Source organism: Odocoileus virginianus, chromosome 19 (assembly GCF_023699985.2).
Source record: "Odocoileus virginianus isolate 20LAN1187 ecotype Illinois chromosome 19, Ovbor_1.2, whole genome shotgun sequence".
Classification (NCBI taxonomy): Eukaryota; Metazoa; Chordata; class Mammalia; order Artiodactyla; family Cervidae; genus Odocoileus; species Odocoileus virginianus.
The window spans coordinates 49027304-49040571 of record NC_069692.1 but is presented as its reverse complement, the minus strand read 5'-3'; the positions used below and the strand labels follow the sequence as shown (position 1 = coordinate 49040571).

The following is a 13268-nucleotide window of genomic DNA, read 5'->3' as shown; positions in this document are numbered from 1 at the left end:
TAGTTTTGCATTCCAGGCCCCTATAATGAAAAGGACGTCTTTTTTGGGTGTTAGCTCTAAAAGGTCTTGTAGGTCTTCATAGAACCATTCAACTTCAGCTTCTTCAGCATTACTGGTTGGGACATAGGCTTGGATTACTGTGATATTGAATGGTTTGCCTTGGAAATGAACAGAGATCATTCTGTCATTTTTGAGATTGCATCCAAGTACTGCATTTCGAACTCTTTTGTTGACTATGATGGCTACACTATTTCTTTTAAGGGATTCTTGCCCACAGTAGTAGATATAATGGTCATCTGAGTTAAATTCACCCATTCCAGTCCATTTTAGTTCACTGATTTCTAGAATGTCGACATTCACTCTTGCCATCTCCTGTTTGACCACTTCCAATTTGCCTTGATTCATGACTTAGCAGCAGCATGGACCTAACATTCCAGGTTCCTATGCAATATTGCTCTTTACAGCATCAGACCTTGCTTCTATCAACAGTCACATCCACAACTGGGTATTGTTTTTGCTTTGGCTCCATCCCTTCATTCTTTCTGGAGTTATTTCTCCACTGATCTCCAGTAGCATATTGGGCACTTACCGACCTGGGGAGTTCATCTTTCAGTGTCCTATCTTTTTGCTTTTTCATACTGTTCATGGGGTTCCCAAGACAAGAATACTGAAGTGGTTTGCCATTCCCATCTCCAGTGGACCACATTCTGTCAGACCTCTCCACCATGACCCGACCATCTTTGGTGTCCCCACACGGCATGGCTTAGTTTCACTGAGTTAGACAAGACTGTGGTCCTGTGATCAGACTGGCTAGTTTTCTGTGGTTATGGTTTAATGTGTCTGCCCTCTGATGCCCTCTCACAACACCTACTGTCTTACTTGGGTTTCTCTTACCTCGGACGTGGGGTATGTCTTCACGGCTGCTCCAGCAAAGCGCAGCCGCTGCTCCTTACCTTGGACAAGGGGTATCTCCTAAAGTAATGGTAGTCTCATAGAATGCATTTTGTGGTGTTCCTTTCTTTTCAGTTTTTTGGGATAGTTGGAGAAAGATTTTAGCTCTTCTTTATTTTGTAGAATTCCTCTGTGAAGCTGTCTAGCCTTGGACTTTTGGGGTTTTTTTGCAAATTCAATTTCACTTATAGTGATTGATCTGTTCTGATAGTCTATTTCTTCTTTATTCTGTCTTGAAAGATTTTATGTTTCTAGAAATGTGCCCATTTCTTCTAGGTTGTTCAATTTGTTGGCCTATAACTGTTTGTAGTATTACCTTATGATTTTTTTGTATCTCTATGATATCAATTCTAATTAATCCTCTTCCATTTATTGTTTCATTTGGATCCTCTCTATTTCTTGATGAGCCTCATTAAAGGCTTATCAACTTTGTTTATCTTTTCAAACAACCAGCTCTTGGTTTCACTGATCTTTTCTATTTTTTTGCTTTTATTTTATGTATTTCCTCTCTGATATTTATTATTTCCTTCTGCTGTTCTTTTTATCATTCCTTTATATGACAAATTATATTTCTTTACTTGACGTTTTTTGCTTGTTTCTTGAGATAGGTCTGTCTCACTATGAACTTCCCTCTTAGGACTGCTTTTACTAAATCCTACAGATTTTGCAAAGTTGTGTTTTTATTTTATTTTGTCTCAAGTAATTTTCTGGTTTTCCCTGTGATTTCTACATTGACCCTTTGCTTTTTTAGTAGCATATTGTTTAGCCTCCATGTGTTTGTGTTTTTCCCATTTTTCTTATATAATTGATGTCTAGTTTCATATTATTGTGCTTGGAAAAAATGCTTGATCTATTTTCTGTCCTGTTAAATTGTTCAGACTTGTTTTGCAGCCTAACATGTGATGTATCCCAAAGAACATTCCATGGGCACTTGAATGTTTCTTTTGCTGTTTTTGGATGGAATGTCCTGTTAAGTCCAACAGGACTTACCTATTAAGTCCAACTAGCCTAGAATGTCATTTAAGACGATGGCTTCCTTATTGATTTCTTTTCTGAATGATCTATCCATTGGTGTAAGTGGAATATTAAAGTCTACTACCACTAATGTATTGTCAATTTCTTCATTTATACCTGTTAATATTTACTTTGTACATATTGGTGCTTCCGTATTGGGTGCATATATATTAACAAGTGTAATATCTCTTCTTGCATTGATCTTTTTATCATTATATAATGCTGTCTTTTGTTATAGACTTTGTTTTAAAGTCTGTTTGTCTGATATGAGTAATGCTGCCTTTGCTTTCTTGTTATTTCCTTTTCCATCCCTTCACTTTGGGTTTGTTTGTCTTTGCCTCTGAAGGGAGTCTCTCGTAGGCATCATACAGATGGGTCTTGTCGTGTTTATGCCGTCAGCCACTCTGTTTCTTCTGACTGGAGCGTTTGGTCTGTTGACACTTAAAGTGAATTAATAGGAATGCACTCGCTGCCGTTTTCTTACTTGTTTTCTGGTTGTTTTTGTAACTCTTCTGCTGTTTTCTCATTGTTGTAGTTTCTGCCCTTGTGGTTTGATCCTTTTCTTTAGTGGTGTGCGTGTATTACTTTCTCTCTAGTTCTTTGTATATTTATTTTAGGTTTTTGATTTGTGGTTACACATATGCTGGCCTGTAACTATTTTTTGTTTTAAACTGGTAGTCATTTAAGTGCAATCATAGTCTAAAACATTTATATTTTTTATTTTCAGCCACATTTTGTGTTTTCAATGTCATATTTTACACCTTCAAGTTTATCGCTTCACTGTTTATTATAGTACATTTTATAGTTTTATTTCCTTTTAATCTTTGTAACTAGCTTAAATAGTTGATTCACAGCCATTGTTATATTTTTCCCTCTTCTAGTGAGATTTTTTCTTTCCATAGAGTCTTTCTTCTGACTGTAACCTTTTCGTTTCCACTTAGAGATGACTCTTTAACTTTTCTTTTAGGGTAAGTTTAGTACTGATGAACTTTTTGAGTTTTTTCTTGTCTGAGAAGTTCTCTCTCCTTCAATACTAAATGATAACTTTTCTGGGTAGATTATTCTAGGTTGTAGGTTTTTACTTTTCAGCACTTTCCCTTCTGGTCTACAAAGTTTCTATAAAATCAGTTGATAGCCTTATGGGGGTTCCCTTGTATATGATTCTTTGTTTCTCTACCTTTAGAATTCACTTTAACGTTTGCCATTTTAATTATATGTCTTGGTGTAGGTCTGTTTGGGTTCATCCTATTTGGGACCTTCTATGTTCCCTATACTTGGATAATACTTCCTTCTTCAGGTTTGGGAGGTTTTCAGACACAATTTCATCAAATGCACTTTTTTACTACTTTCTGTCTGTCTTCTTCTGAGTTCCCAATAATACAAAGACTGATATGCTTGATGTTGTCTCAGAGCCCCCTTAAACTGTTCTCATTTTTTAAAATTTGTTTTTCTCCTTTCTGCTCTGATCGGGTGATTCTCTTTATTATATCTTCCAGATCACTATGTGTCCTGTGCCACCTAGCCTGCTGTTCACTCCTTCATGTGTGTGTGTGTGTCTTGCTTATTTACTGTATTCTTCAGTTCTTCCTGGTTCTTTGTTATATTTTCTAGTTCCTTATTAAATTCTCAGTGTGTTCATCTGTTCTTTTCTCTAATTCACTTATCATTCTTATTCCTAATGCTTTGAAATCTTTAACTGATGAATTATTTATTTTTGTTTTATTGCTTGTTCTCTTAGGAGTTTTCTTTTGTCCCATTTGAATCAAATCTGTCTTCTCATTTTGCTAACTTTCTCTGTCTCTGACATTAGGTGAAACAGTTACAGGTATAGTCTTGAAGGAGTGTCCTTTAGTGGGGGCATCCCTATATAGTCCTTATGTGCCCAGTGGGAGAGCTGGAGCTGACCTGAGCCTGAGTCACATCTTCCCCTAGGATGTGCTGATTACTACCACCTTGGTAGAAAATTGAGCGTGAGATGGCATTAGAGCTGGATCCAGGTGTGATTCACGGCTTCTCCTCTGCCTCGTGACCATCGCCACCCCACTGGGGGTGGGGGCAGGTTCCCAGTTGCTGGAGCAGAAGGCGTGATGGTCAGGCCTGAGATGCTTCTATGCCCTCTGTGTGTGTGCCCTCTGCCTCTCCCACGACCAGCACCCTTGCCTTTAGAGGGAAGCAGTGCTGGAGCAAGAGGACTTGGTGTGGGTCAGCGTTCAGGCTGTGGTGGTCCCGAGACTTTTGGGGTTCTGGACGGCTCCCAATCTGCTGCCTCCAGGAGTGATAGTGATGGCTGTTGCCCGCATCCAGATGCTGTGCCCAGTCTTCATCCCCTACTACTGCATCCCTCCCTCGGCCCTGGCAGTCCTTGCCCTAGTGTGGTGCTGTGCCACGGAGCAAGCCAGCTGGGCCAGGCACTCCGCTTGGGCTGGGGCACACACCGAGGGGGCTGCAGGAACCATGCAGGGTTCAGGATAGCTTTTGTCTGCTTCCGTCCTTCCTGGGGGTAAGCCTCTTCACAAGCAGGCGCTAGGTTTCTTACACTCTCACTGTCAGTGCCGCTGGTTTTCAAGCCCCCTAAGGAGACGTTTCTTCCTGACGTCAGTGCCTAGGACTGGGGTGCCCAAAATGTGGTTCACACTGCTCACTCCCCAGGGAGAATCTCTGAGCCTGTGGAGTCCCCCTTCTCATCTGTGTCCCTCACTACAGGCACAGTCCCAGCCTGATTGCTTCTCTTCCCTGCCTACCCGATTCTGTGTGCACCTCTCTTACAGTCTTGATTGTATAAGAGCCTCTCTGTCAATCTCTCGTTTGTTTGCAGTGAGAGTTGCTCCACACGTGGTTGTGTTATTGTTGTGTTCAAAGGGCGAGGTGAACTCAGTGTCCGCCTACTGTGCCATCCTGGTCTCCCCAGAGTTCTTGAAATGTGTCGGCTGAGTATCACCCCACACAAAATAACCCTCATCACTGCACCACAGAAACTTTTCAACAATATATTCAAAATTGTACATCTATTAAAGCTATGCAAAAGGTTTCTGAGAACCATTCAAATGACATGGCAGCAAGTCACAAAGTGACCTGGTAAACTTAGAATAACATCTGAGGCAGAACTGTGGGCTCCAGAAACAGGAGGACTAAGTCACCAAGAGTCAGACATGGCCGAGCAACTGAGCAACAAGTCTCTTATTTTTTCTACATGGTATGAAAGTCGCTCAGTCATGTCCAACGCTTTGCAACCCCATGGACTATACACTCCAGGCCAAATACTGGAGTGGGTAGCCTTTCCCTTCTCCAGGGGATCGTCCCAACCCAGGGATCGAACCCAGGTCTCCCACATTGCAGGCGGATTCTTTACCAGCTGAGCCACAAAGGAAGCCCAAGAATACTAGAGTGGGTAGCCTATCCCTTCTCCAGTGGATCTTCCTGACCCAGGGATCAAACCCAGGTCTCCCACATTGCAGGCAGATTCTTTACCCGCTGAGCCACAAGGGAAGTCATATTATTTCTATAGAGGTCAAGTAATTGTCTGGTACAATTAGCTTGGAGAAAGCAGAGAGGAGAATCTCACATGTCAACAGATCAATGCAAATGAAGTTCAAGTTTGCCTCTGCCTTGAGTGTTGTTAGCCAAGAGTGGATAACACCTACAGAGGCCACTGAGGGTCCTTATTTAGATAGGTTTCCTGAAAGAGCTATTGCATGAAGCAACCATATGATACTCTGCTTGGCAGTAAATACCATGTTGTTTTTCTGGATGTGAAAACCTCCAGAAAAATCAAGATTTTAGAACAATAGAGTATATGGATAGAATAATATGACTTAGTGCTGTAGAGACTATCTCTTCATCTCACAGCATCTGTGACACCCTTTAGGTTGTTGGGGGATCAGCTAGGGAGGAGGACCTAAACCAAGGTGCTGTGAGATGCTCTCAGCAGATGTCCTTTGAGTACTCCTCTGCTCTGAAAGTCAAAAGCACGGAGCCTCCCAGTCCAAAACCATCCCTGGACAACCTGTGTCTTAGACCTGGGGTCCCAAGCCCCTGGACTACACAGCAGGAGGTGAACAGTGGGCAGGTGAGCAGGCGAAGCTTCATCTATATTTATAGCCACTCCTCATCACTTGCCTTACTACCTGAGCTCCCCTCCAGTGGTGAGGTCAGTGGTGGCATTAGATTCTCACAGCAGTGCAAACCCTACTGTTCACCATACATGCAAGGGATCTAGGTTGCACACTCCTTATGAGAATCATCTTGAAACCATACCCCACCCTGTCTGTGGAAAAATTATCTTCCACAGTATCAGTCCCTGGTGCCAAAAAGATTGGGGGCCACTGTCTTAGATCAAGCATGTTCCACCTTCCCCACACATCTTAGCACAAACACAGCCAGGCAGAGACCCTGATGGGCTGTGCATGGTTATTGGCTCCAGGCCCAAATAGCAGTATTTTCAGGAAACTCCTAAAGTTTTATGTTTCTGTGCAGATTGCACTCAAACAGCTTACCATTTCGTAACTGCTCATTCTTTATGTATGTGACTCAGAGTGTCATACCTCACTTTCATATATATCCTTGCACAGAAGAACTATACAAAAAAGATCTTATAATCCAGATAACCACGATGGTGTGATCACTCACCTAGAGTTAGACATCCTGGAATGCGAAGTTAAGTGGGTCTTAGGAAACATCACTAGGAGCCAAGCTAGTGGACGTGATGGAATTCCAGCTGGACTATTTCAGGTCCTAAAAGTTGATGCTGTTAAAGTGTTGCACTCAATATGCCAGAACTCGGCAGTGGCCAAAGGAACTGGAAAAGTTGGTTTTCACCCCAATCCCAAAGAAAAGCAGTGCCAAGGAATGTTCATACTACCACACAATTGCACTCATCTCACACGCTAGCAAAGTAATACTCAAAATTCTCCAAGCTAAACTTCAACAGTACATGAACTGAGAACTTCCAATGTTCAATCTGGATTTAGAAAAGGCAGAGGAACCAGATCAAATCACCTATATCCATTGGATTATAGAAAAAGCAAGAGAATTCCAGAAAAAAAACATCTGTTTATGCCAAAGCCTTTGACTATGTGAATCACAATGGAAAATTCTTCAAGAGATGAAACTACCAGACCACTTTACCTGCCTCCTGAGACACTTGTATGCAGGTCAAGAAGCAACAGTTAGAACTGCACATGGAACAATAGACTGGTTCCAGATTGGGAAAGGAGTATATCAAGGCTATATATTGTCACCCTGCTTATTTAACTTATATGTTTCACATCATGCAAAATGCCAGGCTGGATGAAGAATAAGCTGTAATCAGTATTTCCAGGAGAAATATCAATAACCTCAGATACACAGAGGACACCATCCTTATGGCAGAAAGAGAAGAGGAACTAGAGAACTTCTTGATGAAAGTGAAAGAGGAGAGTGAAAAACCTGACTTAAAGCTCAACATTCAGAAAACTAAGATCATGGCATCTGGTCCCATCACTTCATGGCAAATAGATGGGGAAACAGTGGAAACAGTGACGGACTTTATTTTGAAGGGCTCCAAAATCACTGCAGACGGTGACTGCAGCCACAAAATTAAAAGACGCTTGCTCCTTGGAAGAAAAGCTATGACAAACCAAGACAGCATATTTAAAAGCAGAGACATTACTTTGCCAACAAAGGTTTATACAGAGGAATCGGGTAGAGAGGGAGGTGGGAGGGGGGATTGGAATGGGGAATACATGTAAATCCATGGCTGATTCATGTCAATGTATGACAAAAACCACTACAATATTGTAAAGTAATTAGCCTCCAACTAATAAAAATAAATGAAAAAAAAATTTTTTAAAAAAGGTTTATATAGTCAAAGCTGTGGTTTTCCCAGTAGTCATGTATGAAGCTGAGAGTTGGAACATAAAGAAGGCTGAGTACCGAAGAATTGATGCTTCTGAACTGTGGTGTTGGAGAAGACTCGTGACAGTCCCTTGTACTGCAAGGAGACCAAACCAGTAAATCCTAAAGGAAATCAGTCCTGGAATATCCATTGGAAGGACTGATACTGAAGCTAGCTCCAATACTTTGCCCACCTGATGTGAAGACTCAACTCATTAAAAAAGACCCTGATGCTGGGAAAGGTTGAAGGCAAGAGAAGGGGATGACAGAGGATGAGATGATTGGATAGTATCACCGACTTGATGTACATGAGTTTGAGCAAACCCTGGGAGATGGTGAAGGACAGGGAAGCCTGGCCTGCTGCAGTCCATGGGGCAGCAAAGAGTCAGACATGACAGGAGACTGAACAACAATAGCAAATGATTTATAACTTAAGATTTGGGGACTACAATTTTTGTTTTCAATTTAGATATCTGAGATCAAAGGTAAGTAGGAAAAATGAGGGACTATCACAGGACCAGTAATATTAATAACAGCAGTTATAAACTACTTATTTTTAATAGAAGTTTTAGTCTCTTTCTCCTCAAATTTTATTTTTATTTTTCAATTTTTTAAAATAATTTTACTTATCTATTTATTTTTGTCTGTGCTGGGTCTTCATTGCTGTGTGTGCTCTTCTCTAGTTGCCATGTGCAGGCTTCTCATTGCAGTGACTTCTCTTTCCAGAACAAGGGCTCCTGGCGGGCAAGCTTTAGCAATCGTGGTTTGTGGGCTATAGAGCACAGGCTCAATAGTTGTGCCTCACTAGCTTAGTCGCTCTGACGCATGTGGGATCTTCCTGGATCAGGGATCGAACCCATGTCTCCTGTATTGGCAGGCAGTTTCTTTACCACTGAGCCACCAGGGAATCCCCCAAACGACTTCTTTTTAACTGGAGTAGCATGAGTAATATGAAGGCACATTTAAAATGTTAAACTGTAACAACAGTGATTGGCTTATTTATTCAACAAATATTTATTGAGTGCTTCCTATATGTTATGTACTGGTATAGGCATGGGGTGGGCATTCAGTTCCAGGTCTCATAGGTCTTACATGCTAACATAAGAAGTTTTAAAGAAATACAAAATTTCAAATGTTAGTTGGTATTAAGAAGGAGAAACACGATGTCCAATGAGAACGTGTGAAGGGAACCTGTCTGGAGACCCTCAGAATGCATTTTATAATAGCTGAGATCTGAGTCATTGCTAACCAGATGAAGAGGTGAGGACAGAGCGGGAGACTACACGGAGAGACACGAAGGATCCTGGTCTGTTTGAGGGGCTGAGAGAAGACCCTTTATGTGACTTTGCTGAGGTTTTGAAGAAAGGAAGTCAGAACGTCATCTAAAGATTACATTCTGACCTCCTATAGAGAACATGTGTGCCAGGGGAGCAAGAGTAGGTTATAGGGGCCAGTGAGGGAACCTTGGCAATGATCCTGCAAGATGTGTTGGTGGCCTTCCAGTGGAGGTAGCTGGAATGAAGAGACTTGGGGCAGAGGCGCCAGATTGGATGACATTGTCCTTAGGAGTAGAGGAAGGCCGTGTCAATGATGAAACCTTGATGGAAAAAGAAAGTCTATGGACAGGAGAGGTTGGATGCACACTTTCTTTCTTTATGTAATTTTTTCAATTATAAAATGAAATTACTACTCATTTTAACAAGTCAAACTGCAGAGATATGTTAGGAAGAAGTTAATTATCATCACCCCACTTCTGGATTAATAACTGTTAGCAATGAGATATTCGCTTATCTTTCTAACTCTAACTCTCTTCTGGAATTTATAAGTGAAAACATCAAGTAGAAAAATAGATATAGGGGTCAAAACTTAGAAGGGAAACACGCACTGGGTTTACAGATTCATCTGTCCTCGTGTAGATAATGCCCCAGCCATGGAATGGATAAGCGTACCTGGGACAAAAGGTTGAATCACAAGAAGAGAGCTGGATGAGGTCCCCAGGAGGTCCAGGCTTGACCAGTGAGGAGCTGGTTGGAGAGGAGAGGACGGAGAGACAGGGGAAGAAGCAGAGTACATGTAATGCAAGTCATGAGCGAACCAGGTGCAGCCGCAAGGTCGATAATGGAACATCCATTACACTGAGCAACAAAGATGCCACTGCTAGTGTTGAAAGTTGTATCAAAACCAAACGAGGCTACTGGATGTTAGCTTGGAGTTAATTCACCCCTGGAGATGTGCTGTCTCTCCAGCGTCACCTCCTGACCGGGTTGGGTGGAGGTCACGGTGAGGACAAGTAGGGTCTCAAAAGTGAGTTTTTCAGGAATGTTTAACAGAGGCAAATATTTCAGGAATATTTGACAGAGTGAGAGACGCAAATGGGATAAAAGCTGTTACAGTGCTCTTATCTATTTTTATGTTAAAGTATGGACTGTTTTAAAAATAAATGGATTTTTAAAAATTTTTGTTTCATGTTTACTCAGGGTAATGTTGGTGAACATGGAGCTGGTGGTCTAAAAGGAGAGAAGGTAATCAAATTTGCAGACTGAGTAGAGACATCTAGGTTTTTACACCAATTCACACATTCACACCAGGGCAGCCCCACTGCCCCGCAGGTTCCACATCAGCCTGCAGGGGGCGCCACTCTCCCCGCCTCCTGAGCAAGCGGGACTGAGCTTGGCCTCCCCTGGAAGCCCTGAGTAGCGGACCACAGGAAGGGAACACTTCCACACTGAGGGGAAATAGCTGTCACATAACTGTCACAGGTAAATGAAATCAGGACACATGTTCCAGTTTGTAGTTAGATGTTTCTTGGATCCACATAGGTGGCAAAAGCAATCTGAAAGGCCCTGTGACAGGATGCCTGAGGCTTGGTATTTTTCTGTCCTCTTAAGTATCCAAGCATAAGCTGTCATGGGAGCATTTTGGGGTGGGGTTTTATCGTGTACAGTAGCAGTTTAACCAAATAATTATTTCAAAACAGCTTTAAAATTAAAACGCTGGTGAATTTCCATTGCCTTCTCATTGTCATCATTCACGAGTTTCATCATATTAGCTGTAAAGATGACAAATGCGCTTGCCTTCTCAAAAAGATGTCTCACTCCTGTTAGATCCTGCAATTGTGATGACCTTAGATTCAGTGGGAAATTGTCATTGTCAAGAAAAAAATGGGGGGAACTATATTCAATATTTTGTAATAACCTATAAGGGAGAAGAACCTGAATATATAGATATATATGTGTATGTAAAACTGAATAACTTTGCTGTACACCTTTAACTAACATGACATTGTAAATCAGCTATACTTCAATTTAAAAAAGAAAAAAAAAGACAAAAGAAACAACGCACATCAAATCCACAGACAGAGATGAGTAGGGCTGAAAATACTCTGCAGGAACATGGCCTGTGAGTGCGCCCTTCCTTCATTCACCCAGTAAAAATTCTCATGATTGAGGGCAGGGTATTTCGACATGAATCCAAGAAAATATGACTTCCGTGCCTTATAAATCTGTGCAGCCCATCTATTCACAAGATCATACCTCTGTCACCAGAAAGAAAAAAATAAAAATAAAAAACAACTGCTTAGAGATAGTCTCCACAGAATGGGAAGCTTCTTATAGACTGACCATTGCAAATGAAATTTCCTGCAAAAAATAAAAATAAAAACCTTGACATTCTTAAAAAGACATCCATAAAAATTGATTATACAGCAGTAATGTCATTTATGTGTCTTGGATTGCACTTCTGGTACATTAACATTATTTCCTGTAACCAAATAGCTTATGGAATTCCTACACCACCATAACGAACACATTATATTTTAAGCAGTTACTGCAGGACACATGCAGACTAAGGAGAAAAAAAAAGAGCTTGTCACTTAGGACAGCTGAGCAAAGAGAGCTGTGGCACTTTTAAAGTATTTAAATCATGATTCATTCCTTGAAACAAAGCAGCTGGCTCCCGTTTTGCTCTGTTCATTAGGAAACACATGTTACTTAGGAATTCTGAAGACCTCAATGTTGAGAAATTTGATTCTGTAAAACAGGTGTATTTCTAACTCTAAGGACACTTTCTATGGCTCAAAATCTTTTCTAATTGCTTCAGAATCTTAAGTGGAATTAGAAAAAGCCAGTGGCATGACTGTTCCCTCTTCCCACCCAAAGAAATACCCAGGGGAGTCTACAGAGAACTGGATACAGTACCTGATATAAATGCCCATGTGAAATGATTTGTAGGAATTTTAATTAACAGGAGAAAGACTGTCCCAGTAAAAAATGCATAGGATGACTTCTAAAATGTAAAACCACCCTTGCTGGAGGAGCAGAATCACCTCTGCCTGCGCACACTCCATACCTGGGCTGAATCTATACTCCCATTCTTGGTGATGCTGTTCAGAGGTCACTGTAGTGAGAATTTGAGGCCCCTTCAAGCTGCTCCCTCAGACCTTTGCTCGCACCCTGGTGGACCCCAGTGGTTCTGAACCTCGGCTGTGCACTGGAGTCCCCTGAGGGCTTTTGGAAATTACCAGTCTCGGGCCCCATCTCCAGGACTCTGATGTGGGGCAGAACTCATGTCTCTGGTTGATCCGGAGTGGGGTTCATGTTGCTGTTATTTAAAAGAGTTCAGATGATTCTACTCGGCAGCCGGGGTTGAGAACTGTTGAGTGATGGAAGGAACCTGGGCTCTGGGGTCAAAAGCTGATTGTGTCATTAACAGCTATGTCTCCTCAGAAAAGACACTCCAATCCTCTGGTCTTCAATTTACTTGTTTGTGAAATGGGCAAAATATATCTACACAGAGTTGATGGCAGGATTTAAATCAAATGAGATGAGATGATCTTACCCAAAGCACAATGCCTGACATATATTAAGCCCTCACTAATGCTTTGTTCCTCACTGTTCATCCATTCTAAACTCTCTTTCTTCTCATGGAGTATCATTTATGTCTTTTTGGTATTCATAGTTATCATACTTAACATCTGGTCTTGATCTTTGCTTCTCCCACCATAATTTTGATGGAGAAGAGATTTAGTTTATGTTGTAGAATGTAAGATTGAGCCAGAAGTACAATTTCAACATACGCATGACTTTTGCTGTATCATACTCCACTTCTCAATGCACGGCTGGCAGAATAGAATCACAAAGCCAGCCTACCATTTGGAACCCAAAGTGGTAAAGAACCCACCTGCCAATGCAGGAGACATAAAAGACAGGGGTCCATCCCTGGGTCGGGAAGAGCCCCTGGACAAGGGCATGGCAACCCACTCCAGTATTCTTCTTTAAGAATCCTGTGGACAGCGGAACCTGGCAGGCTACAGTCCATAGGGTTACACAGAGTCGGGCACAACTGAAGTGACTTAGCATGCACACACACTTCTAGTAAAACACCAAAGTCAATACAAACAGCAATAGAATTGACACAAAAATCACTCCTAGGTT

The 13268-nt window shown here is 41.6% G+C and overlaps 1 protein-coding gene across 1 annotated transcript in view; it reads left to right on the top strand.

Annotated features, from left to right (window-relative positions):
• Positions 1–13268, top strand: part of COL19A1 (collagen type XIX alpha 1 chain) — a 424857-nt gene that overhangs the window by 323299 nt on the left and 88290 nt on the right. Inside the window, exon 17 of the mRNA XM_070450224.1 lies at positions 10314–10358. Coding sequence (XP_070306325.1) covers positions 10314–10358 — 45 coding nt within the window. The remainder of the gene's footprint in view (positions 1–10313; positions 10359–13268) is intronic.